The sequence below is a fragment of the Gorilla gorilla genome, chromosome 19 (genome assembly GCF_029281585.2).
Source record: "Gorilla gorilla gorilla isolate KB3781 chromosome 19, NHGRI_mGorGor1-v2.1_pri, whole genome shotgun sequence".
Lineage (NCBI taxonomy): Eukaryota > Metazoa > Chordata > Mammalia > Primates > Hominidae > Gorilla > Gorilla gorilla.
Genome location: NC_073243.2, coordinates 81,499,381 through 81,518,450, shown reverse-complemented (window position 1 = coordinate 81,518,450; position 19,070 = coordinate 81,499,381). Strand labels below are relative to the sequence as shown.

At 40.2% G+C, this 19,070-nt stretch overlaps 2 protein-coding genes and 1 non-coding gene across 7 annotated transcripts in view; 1 reads left to right on the top strand and 2 right to left on the bottom strand.

Annotated features, from left to right (window-relative positions):
• The window catches only part of SKP2 (S-phase kinase associated protein 2), a 31,987-nt gene extending 23,314 nt beyond the window's left edge, over positions 1-8,673 (bottom strand). Inside the window, exons 1-2 of one of the 4 annotated variants that reach the window (XR_008673287.2) lie at positions 8,397-8,595; positions 7,625-7,896 (exon numbers count right to left, since the gene is read on the bottom strand). Coding sequence is in view for 2 of the 4 variants with exons in the window: in XM_004058941.2 (XP_004058989.1) it covers positions 7,625-7,896; positions 8,397-8,404 (280 nt within the window). In the remaining 2 variants the exon portion in view is untranslated. Of the gene's footprint in view, positions 1-7,624; positions 7,897-8,396 lie in introns of those variants that run through there. The other 3 variants (XM_004058941.2, XM_004058940.5, XM_055367726.2) reach the window with 3 other exon arrangements.
• LOC115931393 (U6 spliceosomal RNA) lies at positions 5,455-5,558 on the bottom strand. The gene has a single exon (XR_004067892.1). It is a non-coding gene; the product is annotated as a U6 spliceosomal RNA (small nuclear RNA).
• A 60-nt stretch (positions 8,674-8,733) lies between the features above and the next one.
• LMBRD2 (LMBR1 domain containing 2) overlaps positions 8,734-19,070 on the top strand; it is a 48,570-nt gene continuing 38,233 nt past the window's right edge. Inside the window, exons 1-3 of one of the 2 annotated variants that reach the window (XM_019013545.4) lie at positions 8,734-9,111; positions 17,223-17,453; positions 18,029-18,126. In XM_019013545.4, the coding sequence (XP_018869090.2) occupies positions 17,280-17,453; positions 18,029-18,126 (272 nt within the window). In that variant the 5' untranslated portion in view covers positions 8,734-9,111; positions 17,223-17,279. The remainder of the gene's footprint in view (positions 9,112-17,222; positions 17,454-18,028; positions 18,127-19,070) is intronic. The other variant, XM_055367721.2, reaches the window with a different exon arrangement.

The window sequence follows — 19,070 nt, the reverse complement described above, 5'->3', positions numbered from 1 at the left end:
CTCAGACCTCTGCTGCCTCTTACATATCTAGATCAGAATCTAGTAATTGATTGGGCATAACTATATTTGGCTATAAGTATAGTCATCCACTCACATATTTATTAACCATGTACTATATACACTGAGGTCTGTTCTAGGTTTTGGGCCACAACAATAAGTAAGGTACAATCCTGACCCTTATTCTACTCTGAGTTTGAGAGATACAGACAAACAATTAAACAGGAAATTTCAATAAACTATCCTGATGGGCTACAGCAGGATTCAGGGTGCTGTGCAGCACATGGGAATGGTGCAGAGGTTAGGGAAGCCTTCCTGGAGGAAGTGGCCTCTATGGAAGAGTAAGCTTAACTATACTTCAATAACATACTTAGCTATTTTGAATCTAATATGTTGAGATTTTACTATAATCTGTAAAAATCATACTGACACCATACGCTTGGCCTCCTCAACACATTTGAGGACTACTGGACTGAGAAAGCAGCACAGTTTCTATCAGAATCCTGGCTGTGTTGCCCCAAGTCTGTGAACTTGGGCAAGTTACTTAATCTTTCTGGCCTCAGTTTCTTTACCTGCAGGAAAGGAAATTGACAGATTTATCTTGCAAAATTGTTCAGTGAAGAGTAAATGAGGTACAAGAAAAGATTAAATAATGCAGCAGGGAGTAAAACTTTCTTTTCTATATTCCTCTCCTTTCCCAATTAAGCCTGGGTATTTTCTTCATGCAATGACCTTTTCAGTGCTGCTCTGAATTTTCACCCATGGGCAGACACTGGACAAGGTCTGCATGGTATGACTTACCAAAACCCCATATCTGCCCTTTATTTAAGTTTGGGCCCCCCAGAAGCAGATTCTGAAGCTCTGACTTCAAGTAGTTTATTTGGGAAGTGATGCCAGGAAGCACTAGAAAGAGTGGAGAAGACAGAGGTGGAAGGGAAGAAAGCCAACCTGGAGTAGGCTAATAGGCAGGTTATCCCTATGGGCAATTGGGGTTCAAATCTTCTGGGGACTCCAGTAAACCATCTAGAAACTACCCCAGAGCTGTCTCAACCAAGGGCACGAGTGCTGGGGTATTAATCCATCAATTGCTGTTGGTCACTATTTGGGGACTCCCCAGTATTCCTGCCCAGAGAAAGCCCTCAGGCATGGAATCTCATCTATACGTAGGCAAGAGCTTTGGCATGTAAGGGAATGGGGGGCTTCAAGGGGCTATAGATAGGGCACCAACAGAAATTATGGCTGGGGAAAGGAAATTAGAAAAGCTTGCTATGAAGTACAGGGCAGGAGAAATAAATTAACAAACTTGGTGCTTTCTATTAGGAAGACATAAGAAATCAGGACCAATTAAAAGAGCAGTAGCAGCCAGGTAATTAAAGTGCTAGAGGAAAATCTGGCATAGTGATGAATGCAGAGGTCAGTAGATCTAACCAATGAAGACTGCATGTGAGACTCCAAAGTCTGGAGGACTTTGTGTTGCAACTTCCATCTTTGCCTTCCCAACTCCACCAGATTTCAGCTTAAATGGCACCTGCTCAAAGAAGCATTCCCACCCAGGATACCACCACAGGCCCCATGCCCAGATTTGCACATCCATTACCTAACAATGCCTGGCACATAACAGGACTCTATAAATATTTGCCAAATGTATTTATTAGCCCTCTTCATTCAAATGGTGAATGTGCTAATTCTCTATTAGTGTGAATGGTTAACCCTTATTAACCAATTAACGACTATGTGCACAGCACTGTTGGCATATGGAGGGGATGAGGCTGAAGACAAAAACCCAGAGCAGAAGGGAATGTCCTCTATCAGTATAGCTGTAGTCTCTGGGAGATGGGGGCTGGGGCTTCAAGAAAACATGCAACTATGATAAAAGAGACAAGGTCACACAATCAGTAAATGGCAGAGGGGGAATTTAAACTCAGGTCTGATTTCAAATCATGCCCTTTCCATCCTAGTGGGTTCTAATATTCTATGCTCTCCTCTGTTGTAAGTACAAATTTTGAAAAGGTGAGAATTAAACCTGGACTTGCTATGGAAACAGAAATCAATCAGGGCTAGGGAGTGAGTGGAGGAGGACAGAGAAAATAAAACAAAGATGCTATCAATGGGTTCACCACCAAATGGAAGGAGCAAGGTCCTAGAAAACACATATACTCAGCTAGCAGCCAAGTACCCAGTGCTCTTACTCAGCTGACCACAGAATGACACTAATCCTAGGGGCCCCGGGTGGGAGTGCCACAGACTGATATGGGCTGCTGTCCCAGCAGATGGGGCAGAAGTTTGTCTTTAATAGCTGCCCTAGCAATAGGCATCCAGGCTGTGATATGCTTAATCTAATTTTCCTTGCCATATTTAATTCTCAAAACATTAGCCATCTGTTTCCTGAATTCATGATGAAACTGCTGCCTGGTCTGTTTGCAGAGAGCGGAAGGAAAAATCCAGAGGTCTTTTCTCCACTTGTCTCTGCTAAATCCAGCAAGGCTGCAGCTGCATACCAGACCCACATTAAAAGACGTAACTACTGAGCCCAAGGTCTCCAGTCTTCAGTGACATGGACGGCAGTTAAATATACTTCAGGGCCAGGAAAGGGCAAAAACTGGGCCAAACCAGCAAACCTACTACAATCACCCTCACCTACCACTGTTTCCAATTATTTCTCAGGTGCAAACCCAGTTTCCCACTTCTGTAACCTTATCACATCTCATGCTTCCTGAAATTCTCTGGGAAGAGGGCCTTGTTGGAGAGTTTTCTATGCATTCCATCTTTGCAGTGTAGGTAACTCATCTTACTTGACATATTTATTTCTCAGAACACCACCCCACTCATTTATTTCTCAGAACATCACTCCACTCCACTCAGATTCAAGCTGAAAATCCAAAGTAATGCTAATCATAATCAAACTTTTGACTTAAAAAATTGCTGCTCTTTAAGCATAATCAAATTATACTTGCAGAAATGTGTACTGAGGACCTGGTACTCATACTTGTTTTTGTGTGTGTGTGCATTTCTTTCAGGGAGTTGGGGGGTGCTCACCTCATAATTGCTTTTGCTGGCTTGTTTTAAGTAGCAATACCCCATGCTTTCTTTCTGGGGAACTACAAACAGATTGTGCCATCCCAGATGAGTTCTCCTTCCTCTTCCCACAAACCATAAATAATACATTTGAGGCCATGCTAGCTTTGGGTGTTTTTGTTTTTTTGGCTAAGGTGGGCAAAACTGAAAAAAACAAAACACAGCCAAACTTAACAAGGATTCCCCCATGTACCCCTTCAGTCCCACAACCCTTTATTTCTATGAAAGACTTGCTCAACCCTGAGGTGTAGGGGGTGTAATGAAGAAACAACAGAAGCTGGGATTTGGAAAAAATATGGAACAGTGTATAAGCACTATGAGGGCAGGGTCTCTTGCCTGTTATGTTCAGTGTTGTAGTCCCAATCTCTAGAATGGTGCTTGAGAAATATTTGCTTAATGGATGAATGAAAGGAAGCTATGGAACAAAGAAAGATGACTGGTGAAGATCCCATAAAGGCTCTTCCAGTGCTGAGTTTAGTAACTGTAGACTGAGACTCACATAGATCATGAAATCAATTTACTGAGTTTGACTAGCATATATGTTCATATAAAGAATGAACTAGAACAGAATAGAAAATACCTTAGTAAGGGGAAATACAGTTTTGTAAAACTGCTGTTTCAGATACATACCCAGGATTGCAATGTAAAATATGTTTCTTACTGGTTAAAAAAAAAAAGTTGGAAAAAATGCTTGCCTAAGGGTATTAAGACACAGATTCCCAGGCTCACTCAGGCCAGGACTCCCCGGATCAGAATCTCAGGAATTTTACACTTTGAACAAGTTCCCGTGGGGATTCTGATATACAGTAAATTTTAGTATCTCCAGTCTAACAACCACTTTAGGGTCTGGAATTTCAAGCATTTAAGAGTCATGGAAGAGCTGATCAACGAATTAGTTCACCTCCATTTTCATGTCTATCACCTGTTTGAAGGGTGGGGTGGGGGACAAGCATTTCATGACCATAAATAAAATGCAATTGTCCCCTTTCCGCCTGTTACTGACCTCATTGCTGGGCCATTTCCTCCCCAACTCTTTCCATACACTCACTCCAAGGGCCAATCAGACTTGTTCTAGTACAGGTTGGCCACAGAGCTTTCATCTTCCAAGATAAACAGATGAAGAGGATTTAGTTGCCAGATGTACGGCTGGACTGGGGCCTGCAGGGAGAAACTGCTTAGCAAAGAACCAACAAAAACTTGCAGCCCAGAACCAGTCATCAGACATCTATGTACAGCAGGTGTGGCCTGTTCTACCCTAATCCTGGCAAAGCTAGTAGCCACCTGTCCTGACAACTGCAGACAAAACTCCTTGGAATGACAATCCGGCTCCACTGGAGGCCCAGGCTTCCAAAGGCCCACTGGGAATCCTCTATACCAGCTGTCCCTCATCCTGCATCACTGATTTCACCCTTCCCCACTCCATACCAATTAAGCAACCTCTGTTGTAAGTCCACGTACATTGGTTTCCCTCTGTGCCTCTCCTTAGGTAATAAACATAAAAGTCACCATTCTTTCTCTCTCACTTCAGATATATACTTTTGAAGTCAGCTTTAACCATCAAGACACTGATTACAGCATTTTCAGAGCCCTCTCTTTCCTCAGAATCTCCTTTTTTGCTGAGTGGAAGGAGGAAGATCTTCCACATCCACCTGAATGGGAATCACAGCTCTTATTTTTTATTGTGTTTTCTCCTCAACTTGACTTGCAAATTCCTGGGAAATAGCAAAGACTCTGGAAACTTCTGTCTTGTTCCCACAGTGCCTTGCTTAAAAAAAATTCTTTTTCACCTGTGGAAGGGCACATAGCAATCACACTCTATGTCAAAAGCTATCGGCACTGGACAAGTTAATAAAAATCTGTTCATCTTAGCAGGTAGTATCTTTCGCCACATTTGGTTGGTCAAGCACCAGATTGTTAGGGCTACATTCCAGACACAAAGAAGAGCGGTGAACATTAAATTTTGAAGAAAAAAAAATTTTATACTAACAGGGTCAGAGTAACAATATTAAAAACAAAAGATAAAAGTCCACTAGCCTCCAAAATTGGTGTCAGGAATTTTGTTGGCTTATTTATTGTTACGTGTCAGTGGCATGCTAAGGGTTTTACGTCACTCTCATTTAATCTTCATGACGCCCTGTGAAGTGGGTATTATTACAGCACTCCATTCCACAGATAAAGGAACTAAGGCAAAGAAAGCTCGAATAACTTTCCAAGGCTGATAAACGCAAGAATGAGGATTCAAACCCAGATCTGACTTCACTACAACCCTCTACTGCTTCTCTAATTGATCCAATTTCTGATGTATATTCCCAGACCATAAATTGGGCAAAGTTCTCTTTCCTAAAGAAAAGGCTGAAAACAAACGTATTTATTTTCTTAATTAAAAAAGTGGAATGCATCTCAAATCTGCATGTCATCCTGCGCAGGGGCCATGCTAATCTTCTCTGTATTTCCAGTTTCAGTATATGTGCTGCCAAAGCGAGCAACCAACCAATCAACTAAACAACCAATCTACCAACCCTTCTGCAAAGGAAACCAGATGGGAGAATTTATGAATATACTTAAATTACCTTGGGTCTGCAAGACTTCATCTTTAAATGTTTAATCTGTTTCTTCTTCGCCATCTTCCCCCACCTGATTTCAATTTAGACTCTGATCACCTCTTCCACAGATGATTTCAACAGCCTCCTAAATTCTGTTGACTTTAATGTGGGAATATATCCGGAATCTGACCACCCTCACCCCCAACAAGACTTCAAGCTTTGGCCAGGTGTGGTGGCTCATGCCTGTAATCCCAGCACTTTGGGAGGCCAAGGCTGGAGGATCGCCTGAGTCCAGGAGTTTGAGACCAGCCTGGGCAAGATGGTGAGAACGCCCCCGCAACCTCCATCTCTACAAAAAATAAAAAAATTGCTGGGCGTGGTGGTGCATGCCTGTAGTCTCAGTTACTTAGGAGGCTGAGGCAGGAGAATCGTTCGAATCCAGGTGAAGACAGTGAGCCAAGAGCAGGTCACTGCACTCCAGCCTGGGCGACAGAGCAAGACTCCGTCCTGAAAATATGAAATTTAAAAAAGACCCTAAGTTTCTACCCTTGATGCCCCTGCAGTTGAGTCTCAACACATCAGTGTGTCATTTTTAGAAGGTTAAATCAGGTCCCATCACAACTCTGCTCAACATTACCTCCAGCCTGATCTCCCTCGACTCTCCCTTTCGCTCATTCCACTCTTAGAATATGGCTTCCCTGTTCCTGGAACAAATATGTCACATTTATGCACCAGGGTCTTTGCAGTGGCTGTTCCTTCTGCTTGGAGCTCTTTTCTCCAAGATATTTGCATGGCACACTCCTTGCCTCCTTTATGTCTTTGCTTAAAGGTCACTGTCCAATTGAGGCTTTCTCTCAATACCTGGTTTAAAAGTGCACTCTATCTTCCCACCCCAGGACCTGCATTCCCTCTTGGGTTGTTCTATTTTTGTTTTTAGCCATAGCTCTTATCACCTTCTAACATACTATATAAAAATAGTAATTGTGTTTATTGTATTCTCTCACTAGAATGGACGTTCCCTGAGAGCAGAAATGTTTATGTTGTGCCCACTCCTCTATCTCCAGCACCTGGAACACGGCCTAGCACATGGTATGTGCTCAGCAAATATTTGCTGTATTACTGTTTTAAATAGCTTACTAGTAAGAAAAACTGATAACCCCAGGTCAATGCCCTATTTATCCTATGGCTTTTGCATACTCCAGGGTTCTGGTTCACTCTGGGAGGCACTCGTTCACCTGCTTGAGGAACTAGGGGATGGGGAGCTATTAAGGAGGGAAGATACAGTAAGTTCTACATTTCAGTCAATCCATTCTAGTTCGGGGGATAGATCTGGGGAGAAGAAGGTTGGAATTATGAATCCACTCCAATAGTTCAGGCAAGAGACGACGAGAACTTGAGAAATAGTTACCAGAGAAGAGGGAAAGATGCGATGAATGACTGGATGTTGGGGGGCGGTGGGAATCTGACTGACTCTCAGGTTTTCGGGTTGGGTGATTAAACAGATAGTGTCAGCAGTAATGGAGACAGAACATACCAGGAGAAGCCAATATGGGGGTGGGAGTGGGCCTGGGGAGATGTCTCCCCCACTTAGGTGAACGTTCACTTCCGCAGTCCACTGATAAATAACTAAAGTGATTAAGGCAAAAAGATCACTCAGGGGTACAAAGCAAAAGAAATCCTACAAGAAGACCACTGTTTATGTTTCTGTTAATCGGTGAAACTGAGCTGGCCTTGAGGCAGGCAGATTCCCTTCTAAGGAAAAAGGCAGGAATGTCTTCTCATGGGTTAAAATTTTCAAGGTGATTATGCACCAGAACATACATATATATATATATATCTACCAAGATTCCTGCATACTTGACGACTTGCCCTATTTTGCTGAAAAAATAGCTTCAGAATTAGGCAATCTTAAAAGGAACCCCTGCTAAAGATCCCTGAACAAAGGTTTCCCAACAACATAGCTAAATCCACCCTTTGCATAACTGACATTTTTACCCTCATATCCTTACCTGGAAAGTTCTCTCGATTTAGCTTAGGCCTGCGGACAATCACAAAGTCTTTGTCACTCCCTTTGCTCTTCAGCCGTTTCCGTGGGGGGCTCTCCGGGTGGCCCAGGTTTGAGAGCAGTTCCCGGGGGATGTTCTCACTGTCGGGCTCCTCTTTCTCCAGGGCGGAGACCCCCATGCCTGACAGCAGTTCAGAAGTCTTGCTGGAATCCCATCCCCACGTGAAGCTGGTGGCAACGTTGCTACTCAGGTCTGGAATCTCCTGGAGGTGCTTCCTGCAGAAGTGCACAATACCCCCTGTTCCTTTCGAAAACACACCCATAAATAATTTCAAGGCAATTAAAGAAGCTGCAGTTTATGCATTGTAGGAAACCTTCACAGCAGCTAACAGAATCGCATTTTTTACGTGCCTACGGCGAGTTACCAAGAAAACGAAGAAATGAAAAGAACAAATCGAGAAGGCTTTTTGACTTACGATCCTGCAGAAGGCCTCAAGAATTTCTCCCAGTGGAGGGAACAGACAAGGAGAGAGACAGGGCAATCATACACTGATTGAAAACGGTGGCAGAAAAGCCCAATTAGGGAAGCCAAATAAAACCGCACGCTGATCCCCGCACTAAGGCATCCATCCATTCACACTTTCCCCAAGAAGGGGCTAAGCAACCATTCACTTAACAGCATTACTAACAATATTAGCCAGTAGCGATATTCGCGGCCTAAAAGAATTATTAAGAGGGTCCATTTCATGCTCTTCCCCTTTTTGCAATCCGTTTACCTGTGCATAGCGTCCGCAGGCTCGGGAGTTTAAAATACGTGCATTAATTGCAGAGCTGCTCGCCTCCCAGATTCCCGCTTTGGCGCGCGGCGGCTCCGAGCGTGCTGCTCGGGCCCCCAGCAGCTAGACCCGCTAAGTCTAGCAACGTTCCATCCCAACCGCGCGCGCAGGGCTCTACAGCCCGCTCTGCTTCGCGGCCGCACTGAGGCCCAAGGCTTGCTGGGAATTGTAGTTTCCGTCCCGCTTCGTAGTCCGACGGGCTCGTCCTTACTTCCTTCCCTTGCAGCTTTACCCGCCTTCGAGATACCCACAACCCCCCGCGGGAGCGGGACTGGTCGGCCCACGGGGTAGGCGGGGAGGCGGAAGCGGGCGGCGCTACGGCTGACTGGGAAATGTCAGCCGCTGGACTGTAGACGGATTTTCCTTTCTCGGGAGCCCGCAGGCCTTCTGGTGATCGCCAGCGCTGTCGTCTCTGAGCGTGGATCCCAGAACCTGGACAGCTGTGGCGGCCGCCGTTTCCCGGTCCCATCCAGACGCTGTCTGGCGAGATCGGACGGTGAGCCTAAGGCGGAACGCGTGAGGCGCTTTTGAGTCTGGGGTCCGGGGCCGAGAGCAGGCGGAAACAGAGGGGACCCGGCAGACCCCGAGTGGCCGCCGCTGCGGGGCCCAAGTCCTTGGCTGCTGAGTGGTGACAGTAGCCCAGCCCGCCGGCCAGGTGAGAGGCTGCGAACTGCGGGCGTCGCACCTGTTCGTCCTTTTGCCAGGAAGCTTCTTCCTCCGTCGGGGAGAAGGCGGCCCTAAGAATTGGGTCTGTGGACAGGATCCTTCCTTTATCTGTAAAATACGCACAACAGCTAAACACGCAGTAGGAACGAGAGACAATGGTTTAATTTTAGGGGAGCCGGAGACCCCAGCGGGTCCTGTGTGGTGGGAAGGCTGCGCATGCCCTTGCAGCCTTGACAGGTCTCATAAATAGCAAATGGGAATAAATGAAAGGACTGTATTTTGCAACGAGCTTTACCCGTGCACGCAGGGGGGCCTCCAGCAAAGCCATTTGGTTGCTTGCTGTCGCTCAACTGGCTACGTGTGTTTGCGTCGCCGCCTAAAAGCGAGCTGCTTTCAGCCTATCTCTGCTGAGAAGAGTTTGGGGGCGGTAAGAGTAGGGAGCGTGACATATTCCAGGTACAATGACCATGCGAAATCCATTGGGCAAACTATACTACAACTGTGACCCCGGGAAAACAGTGGAAGAGGGAAGGGGGATGAATTCAAAGCCTCATAAAAATGAAGATTTATAAAGTTCATAAGGAAGCATAACAGCTTCATCGCATATTAGAATATTCAGTGATGCTGTATGACACACCCTCTGGTTTCCTTGAAAAAATGATTCGCTCTGTAGTGAAATTAAACCTCCCTTGTGCAGGTATATGCTTGTTTCAAGCTTGGTCCTTAGCTTGAAAAGTAACTGCCTCTTGAGGAAGGAATTCATGAACCTTTAGCTCGTTCTTGAAAGATGAGATTGGTGTAAAGAAGGGATCTGTTCACAACTTGGTTTTGATTGGAACTAGGTGCAGAATCCTAGGCTAAGCCGTTCATCAAACTAATGTTATATGGAAAGCATTATAAAATGCAATATCCTGATGTTTTACAAAAAGTGAGCTTTATGTTACTTTGGCTAAGGAGAAAGCATTTGCCTTCGTTTGAAGCTACGTCCTTTCCCTGAAGATTGCAACTCATAGGAGAAAATATTTTTGACACAAAAAATTATAGTTTCCTTCAGGAAGGGGAACAAAACAGAGAGAGCCTGTAAGCTAATGGAGGAGAAAGAATAAACAAAAATATTTAAGATGCCATAATAAGAATAAACAGTTTTGAGATGTAAAATAATTGGGAGAGCCCACTTCAGATATAGATCTCATAGATAGGAAGGTTTAATCGATGAGATGATTCTAAATTTAAAGATGAGAAATATCTTTGTTCAGTCTTGGTTTTGCTAGGAGTTACCTGGGAACTAGAATACTTGCAACATCTGAATTAGTGAACACAAGATCCTCTCTAGGACTTCAGGGAGAGCCTGTCAGTTTTGAAATTCAGTTTGATAGTTTGCCCCGGTAACAGACATACTTCATCTTCCTAATATGGGAATAATTTTTTTTGCATTCCTTCTAATCATGACTATTGCCTTAATATAATAAATGCAAGTTTAAATTGGTACATTAGATTCTTTTTAACGTAAGGAATTGTGTCCATTGAAGACGAGATTAGTAGGTACATAGAGGTTGCTATCTGGTCATAAAGAACTGCACTGTGATTGCTACTGATGTATCTTATTTTTTCTGATTAATTTTATTTTTATTTTTTGAGACGGAATTTCACTCTTGTTACCCAGGCTGGAGTGCAATGGCGCAATCTCGGCTCACCATAACCTCCACCTCCCGTGTTCAAGCAATTCCCCTGCCTCAGCCTTCCTGAGTAGCTGGGATTACAGGCATGCACCACCATGCCTGGCTAATTTTGTATTTTTAGTGGAGACGGGGTTTCTGCATGTTGGTCAGGCTGGTCTCGAACTCCCGACCTCAGATGATCCGCCCACCTCAGCCTCCCAAAGTGCTGGGATTACAGGCGTGAGCCTCCGTGCCCAGCCGATTCTTACATCTCTTTAAAAGGAAGATGGTCCACCCTTCTTTGTTTCTCCATCCTGCTGTCTAGATGATGATAGGATTCCTGGAGTTCCAGCATCTGTCCTGGAACATAAGGATTAAAGCCACCTGCTAAGGATGTGGACTAGAGAAGGGGCCTGGGCCTCTGATAATCTGATAACTTGCCATAACCACCTATCTCAAGACTTACATGAGAAATAAATTCTGCATTGTATAAGTCTCTACTATATTGGACTTTTCTGTTATGTGTAGCCAAACTAATCTTGAATAATGTATTTCCAGAACTGATATTCTCTGTGGTGGTGGCAGCTACCTGTTTACATAACCCTTATCACCCCCTAATGTATTTTTTTTAATTGCCTGTTTCTTCCCACTAGACTTTTTAAGGGCAGGGACTTTGTTTGGATTTTTCTATCTCCAGCCCCTTGAACAGAGCTCACCATATAGTAGGCGTTCAGTAAATATTTGCTAAATGAATGAATGGTGCTTGGAACTAAGTAGATCTTTAATTCATTGTAATTTAATGCTCTAAGATAGGCAGCTTGGGGCAAGAACAAACGGATTCTAATTTACTCTATGTTTTCCACTTTTCCCATGTAGAATACAGTCATATATTACGCTTAAATCAAGTAATGGTAGTATAATCTGTAAGGTAAAAAGTTTCGTGTTAAATTCTTTATTAAACATGACTTAGCATTCTGTCCTGATATATCTAAAAGAAATGGGAGAAAGTTTCTAATTTGTTCCCTGTGAAGACTGAACAAAATAAATCATTAAGCAATTTAAATTGCATTAAGAAACTATGTCTAGATTAGAGAAGAGACATGTAATTATGATCCAGGCTCTGTAGTAAAGATGCCTCTATTTGAATCCCAGCTTTACCATTCACCAGCTCTGTTAACTTGGACAAGTTACTTAACCTCTCTGCACTGTTTTTTTTTCTGTTAAGCAAGGAAACGAACAGCCCTTTCTTACTAGGTTGTGAGGTCTAATTTGATAAAGCTTGGCAGGTACTAGTATTAATACAATGCTTAAAATTTAGTGAACACATTCTAAATGTTAGCTATTCGTTTTTTGAAATTATTTTATTATTAGGAAGGACTTTACAGATTATTCTCTATCAAAATGTCTTGCAATTTCTATATATGAAATCTTTAAGAATTCAGTAAAATTTTAGTTCTTTTTTCTTATATGCTTACATGATTGCTACCTCTTCTCTTCATGCCTTGCAAAAGGTAAAGCAGGACAGTATGCCACTGTCCTCAGGGGCTTGTCACATTTTGGAATTCAGGTTACCTGGTTGGTTCGCCAACTCAGCTCTTAGGTACCTTTAAAAAATATTATGATGGTTTTTTTTTTTTTCATTTTTCGAGTGGGAGTAATAGTCTCTTGCAGTAGTCTGTGTCCTAAACTGAACTCTCTCATACCTGAAATCTTTATATATGTGAATAACGATTATGTTTGGAAGATTTAAATTTGATTATTGGTGGAAAATTGTTGACTTAATCATTCACTTCTAATTCTGGTTCTTTTGATTTTTCATAATTAGGATTTTGAGTTGTCTCCTGGTTTTTATTATTTTGCACATATCTGAGTAAAAATACAGATATGTGAAGTTAGATAAAATTTCCAATTGGAACCTAATGATTCATCAGACTCAGATATTTAAGTTAACAGTATTTGAGAATGATGAATCATTAGGTTCCAGTCAGAAATTTTTCATTCAGTTTCAGAATCTTTGGTTTTGACAAAATTGTTGTCAGTGTTTTGTTTGTGTTCTGATCACTTGGTACCCATTCTCTCTCTCTCTCAAAACATTTGGAATTCTTCAAACTACAAAATTATCTTAACCTCTGAAGTTCCATTAAAGGGTATTTGGCCTGAAAAACTATTGTCAGCCATAAAGTACTCAGGAAACAGTACTTTAGTCAGTAACATTAGTCAGTAACATTAACATGCTAATTGTGAAACCATTATAAAGGCATTTGAAAGTAATATTGAATAATATTTTGATGATTGGAAAAAGATTGAATTGGATTTTAAATGTTTAAGACTTTCAGAACTGGTATTTTGAAGGGTACGATATGCCTACACATCGGGCACTAAAATCTGGTAGTTTTAATGAATTGGCATTTTGATTTCAAGTATAATCAAGTTTTGCTACTGTGGTGCTTAATCACATGGAACTGAATTTTTATTTACCTCCCCATTTTAGTATCACCATCATCATCATTATCATCATTATCATCCCCTTTCTTCTCCTTCTTCCCTAAACCTTGCAACTCATCACTTGAATGTTGGCACAAGGTTAAAGATATGGACTTTGAAACTATTATTTTCTCAAGTTAAGAAAACCCCAATTTTTATCTCCAATTTCTTGGGATCACTGGTCCTAACCTGTGTCATAAGAAGGCAATATAGTTCCGCCTCAACAGAAATAGATGGTATGGTAAACAGAATAATCAAACCCCTAAGAATGTCTATGCTCTTATCTCTGGAACCAGTAAAAATGATGAAATTATTCAGGCAGGCCCAGTGTAATCAGATGAGCCCTGTAAAACAAATTTCAAGCGTGAGAAGAATTTGACAAGCCATTGCTGCTTCTAAAATATTCAGGACCACAGACACACACACACACACACACACACACACGCAGAGAGAGAAGTGTGTGAGGAGATAGATATGTTAATTTGTTTGACTATGGTGATTATTTCACTGTATATGTACAGGATATCAAAACATCACTGTTGTGCACTTTAAATATATACAATTTAAAAAGATATACAGAGCCACATGCAAAGACTGGGGAGAGGCCTCTAGAGCTACGGTTAAATGCCAGCTGTCAGCTTGCAGGGGAACAGGGATCTCAGTCCTATAACCATAAAGAACTGAGTTTTGGCTTGGCTAGGTGGATCATGCCTGAAATCTCAGTGCTTTGGGAGGCCAAGGTGAGAGGATCACTTGAAGCCAGGTATTTGAGTCCAGCCTGGGCAACATAGCAAGACCCTGTCTCTACAAAAAAAATTTTTTTTTAAAATTAGCCAGGAGTGGTGGTGTGCACCTATAGTCCTAGCTATCTGGAAGCTGAGGTGGGAGGATCAATTGAATCCAGGAGCTCAAGGTTATGTTGAGCCATGATCATGCCACTGCCCTCCAGCCTGGGTGACAGTGTGAGACCCTGCCAGTAGCCTGAATGAGATTAGGAATGGATTCTTCTTCAGAGAAAGATGCAAACCTGCTAACACCTTGATTTTAAACTTGTGTGACCCTAAGCAGAGAACTAAGTTGAACTATGCTGTGTTTGAACTTCTGACCTACAGAAGCTATAAGATATTAATAATAAATGGATGTTGTTTAAAGTCACTAAGTTTGTAGTAATTTGTTACAGCAGTGGTAAGATACTAACACATGAACTGTGGGAAGGTATGTAACCAAATCATTTATTACTAGAATAAAGGATCCATAATTCTATTTCTTCATCTACAACCCTTTAAAGTGCTGACTATGAATCAGACTGAAAAATTGAGTGCCATAGTAAAAAAATTAATAGCTAGTGTCAGGTTTATAACTGATTTTGTTGTTTGCTTATTATGCCCATAATCTTACCACCTAAAGACTGTTGATGTTTTAATATATTTCATTGTTACCTTACTGTTTTTTATGCTTATGTAAAAATATGTGCCAAATTTTCAATTGCTGTTAGGGTAATTTTCTATGTTATTAAATAATCTTAACAAACATTATTTCTTATACTACAATAATATTTCATCATTTGGCTCTGCCATGCTTTATTTAGCATTTCTTTGGTAATCTCTAATATTTAGTCTTTTTTTCGTATGATTGTCATATTCCTTGCACTGGACAATTTCAGGTCTAGTTCAAGTCATAAAAGGATTTTCAGTTAATTATGTTATATTTAAACTTACATCGATTGGGTTTTTTTAAAGAAAAAAAAACCTAGATCTCGAAGATGGTTTTATTATCAGCACATTCTGCGTTGAGCTTTCAGCCAACTACTTAATCTATGCTTAGCTTAAAAATAAGATTTGGCTGGGTGCTGTGGCGCATGCCTGTAATTGCAGCACTTTGGGAGCTGAGGCAGGTGGATCACTTGAGCCCAGGAGTTCGAGACCAGCCTGGGCAACATGGCAAAACCTTGTCTATTTTTTAAAACATAATATTTGACTTTGTTGTGGTATGAGTTGTTTCATAGAATATGAAATTTGAAAATTTGAGTAGTATTTGGTAATGTTCAGAGTTTTAAGCCTTTTGAGTTGTAATAAGTATTTGTTAAATCAGTTTACCATTACAAGAGTTTTACATTGCCTTTGAAGTCGTCAGTAATAGAAAAATAGTGTATGTACTGAACTACACAGTATTTTTTATTATTTCAACAAATATTTCTTGATACTACTATATGCCAGGTACTAACTACATCAGACAACTGGAATATAGTATGGAATAAAATAGTCAAGTCTCTGCTCTCATAGAGTCTCTGGGGTAAGGGGAGAGGTGTGGAGAGACAATAAATATAAAGAATGTGTATTATATCAGATGAATAAATGCATTGAAGGAAAATATAGCAGGATAAGAGGGTAGAGAGTGATGAAAGAAGTTCAATTTTAGATAATTAAGAAAAATGAAAATATTGACAGTTGAAATGGAAACTGTTTACCAATTTAAAAAATAGTGAAGAAAATTGTTCATTAAATGTGATTTTTCTATGTGATAGTTCCTGTAGGAGTATTTTGTATGTAAATTGAAATTTAACCCTTTAAAGTACTCAAATTGTCTTTTCTATTATTCTAAATAGTTTTAGTTAAAGATGTTTGTTGATTTGAAGTATTTCATTGGTTCTCCCTTATTTTGTTATTTATTTATTTATTTTGAGACAGAATTTTGCTCTTGTTGCCCAGGCTTGAGTGTAATGGCACGATATCGGCTTACTGCAACCTCTGCCTTTCAGGTTCAAGCGATTCTCCTGCCTCAGCCTCCCGAGTAGCTGTGATTACAGGCACCCGCTACCACACCTGGCTAATTTTTGTACTTTTAGTAGAGATGGGGTTTCACCATGTTGGCCCAGGCTGGTCATGAACTCCTGACCTCAGGTGATCCGCCTGCCTTAGCCTCCCAAAGTGCTAGGATTACAGGTGTGAGCCACTGCCCCTTATTTTATTTTGTTGGGTTGCATCACACTCTTGATTCTCTGTGTTAGGATATTAATCAATTCCTTGAAATATTGTAATATGGAGATAAACAAAAGTCTAACATTGATTTTACAAAGGAGAAAAGTTCATATTGCCTTTGATTAGTAAATTTTTTTAAGTATAGAGAGATATCAAATTTTTCAATTTTAAAATAGAGACTTTAAATCTCTATACTCTAACTTTTTTGAGTAGAGAGATATCAAGTAAACTATTCGCTGATGACTGTATCATAAAATTAAGAATGTTTTCAAATGTATGACTTCAATAGTCATTGATAAATTTTCTGCATATAAAATAGTAGAAAAATTAAAAATGAGAACTTATTAAAGTAAGTTTAAAGATTTATGTAGATAAATGGAAGTGATACATATATTTTGTAAAGCAGTAAGTAAGAATTTCATGAAAGTTGAGTTGTTAGGCGAAATTAACACAAAAGAAAAATACTATTTCAAAAAACAAAAGGTTACTTTTAAATGGTCTCTTTCCGTTTTTTCCTTCCTCTCTTTTAGAAAATCTTAAATTACAGAGGATGAATAATCTTAGTAAAATGTATTTTACTAAGTATCTAATTTCCTAGGATTTAGTTAACAGCTTATTTGCATAAACTATTCTGTTAGGACTTATAATATTAAGAAACAAACTCCAGATGACACTGTATTAAAACTGTTGACATCTAAAATAAGAACTTCTTAATTTGTAATATTGTAAGAACTAATAATTTTTGTGAAGTTTTTGAAAATACAAGGTACGTGAAATTTTTTAAGTGTGCTTTAAAAATAAAGTATAAGTACTTGAGGATAGGAATTACCCTTTTAATCTTATTCATAGTCCAATGTGAAGCATGACATTTCTCCAAAGAGTTGATTAATGTATTAATGTACTAATAAATATTCAGATGAAATTTCCAAATGTCATTTCCTGTGTTAATGATGCATTTTAACCTTCTTTTTACTTTATAGATATGGTCCAGACCTGTACATGAATAACTTTGGTTAGTCAGAGTGAAATATTCAATAATGAGTGGTGCAGCTTTGGGACTTGAGATTGTTTTTGTCTTTTTTCTGGCATTATTTCTACTTCATCGATATGGAGACTTTAAGAAACAGCATAGACTTGTGATTATTGGAACACTGCTTGCTTGGTATCTCTGCTTTCTTATTGTCTTCATACTGCCTCTGGATGTTAGTACGGTAAGGAGTGAAATTTATTTTCACAATTTAAAAGACAAATTTTAATCATACAGCATGTTGGAAATAATGTTATTTCTTAAGACAGCTAAGTTATGTCAGTTTTGAATTAAAAGATTATATGGCCATTTGATCATTAGAAAGCATAGCCAAGGGCCGGGCGTGGTGGCTCACGCCTGTCATTCTAGCACTTTGGGAGGCCCAGGCAGGCGGATCACAAGGTCAGGAGATCGAGACTATCCTGGCTAACATGGTGAAACCCCGTCTCTACTAAAAATACAAAAAAAATAGCCGGGCGTGGTGGCGGACGCCTGTAGTCCCAGCTACTCGGGAGGCTGAGGCAGGAGAATGGCGTGAACCCGGGAGGAGGAGCTTGCAGTAAGCCGAGATTGCGCCACTGCACTCCAGCCTGGGTGGCAGAGTGAGACTCCGTCTCAAAAAAAAAAAAGAAAAAAAAAAAAGAATAAAGCATAGCTAAGAAGGTAAGTTTAGATAGATACATTTATAAACTCTGATGTCCTTTAAGTACTTGGTAACCTTTTGATTCTCATTTTTAAACCATACATTCGTTGCTTTAGACAATATACAACCGGTGCAAGCATGCTGCTGCAAATTCAAGCCCTCCTGAGAATAGCAACATTACAGGATTGTACGCAACTGCTAACCCTGTTCCAAGGTATTTCCTTTTGTAAAAAAAATATATAAATATTGTAGGGGACACATTGTTTAAAAACTGAAAGTTTTTACCATCCAGATTTTATATTTATGTAAGTTATCCTCATTCTCTACTAATTCCCCCCACCTCTATTCTTTCCTAGTAGACTTTTCATTACATCATATTCTAATTAAATCTAATTTTTAATATTTATTCGTCCACAAAGCCCTTCAGTAGACGGTAGTGAGAAACTTGAAGAAGTCCTGATTTTTTAGTCCTGGTTCTTCTTTACCAAGTATGTAATTTCTAAAACCTGTTTTTCCTCTCAGCCTATCTCAGATTTAAAAACGTGGGATGTATTTTCACTTTTGCCTAATTTACAAGGTTATAATAAAGACAAGTATTTCTGAACTTATGGTATTCCTTTCATATTGCACATCCTTCAAAAGCATTATAGATTTACATAAAAAATTAATAAAGTTCAAATTGTCCAAAGATTATATTGAATTCATATCGAACTTTTAAGTAAAAAGCTTATATATGTTGACTATAGCCTTTATGAATGCTTTCAGTAGTATTTGCATGCTTCTTTATGCATATTTTTAAAAAATCTAACTTCAGAAAAGGTAAATTTAAAATGCAGGTGTTACTTCCATTTGAAGCACTATTAAAAAAACTGGATAAAGATCAGCAGCAGCTACAGATTGTTGCAAGTTCTTGGGATATCCTTCTAGCTTAGGAATATGGCTACATGGCAGAATTTATGATCAGAGACTCATCATGTCTTCAAAAATTTAAACAGAATTATGTATAGTTGCTAGCATGCATCTCCATAGAAGCTATGTTATAGTGAGTGATTTAATTAGCATTAAAATTTTCAGGAATAATTACCTAATGTTTTCCCCTCCTAACCCCTATAACCTGAAAAAAAAAAAAAAACCCAACCTATAAATGGATTGTGTATT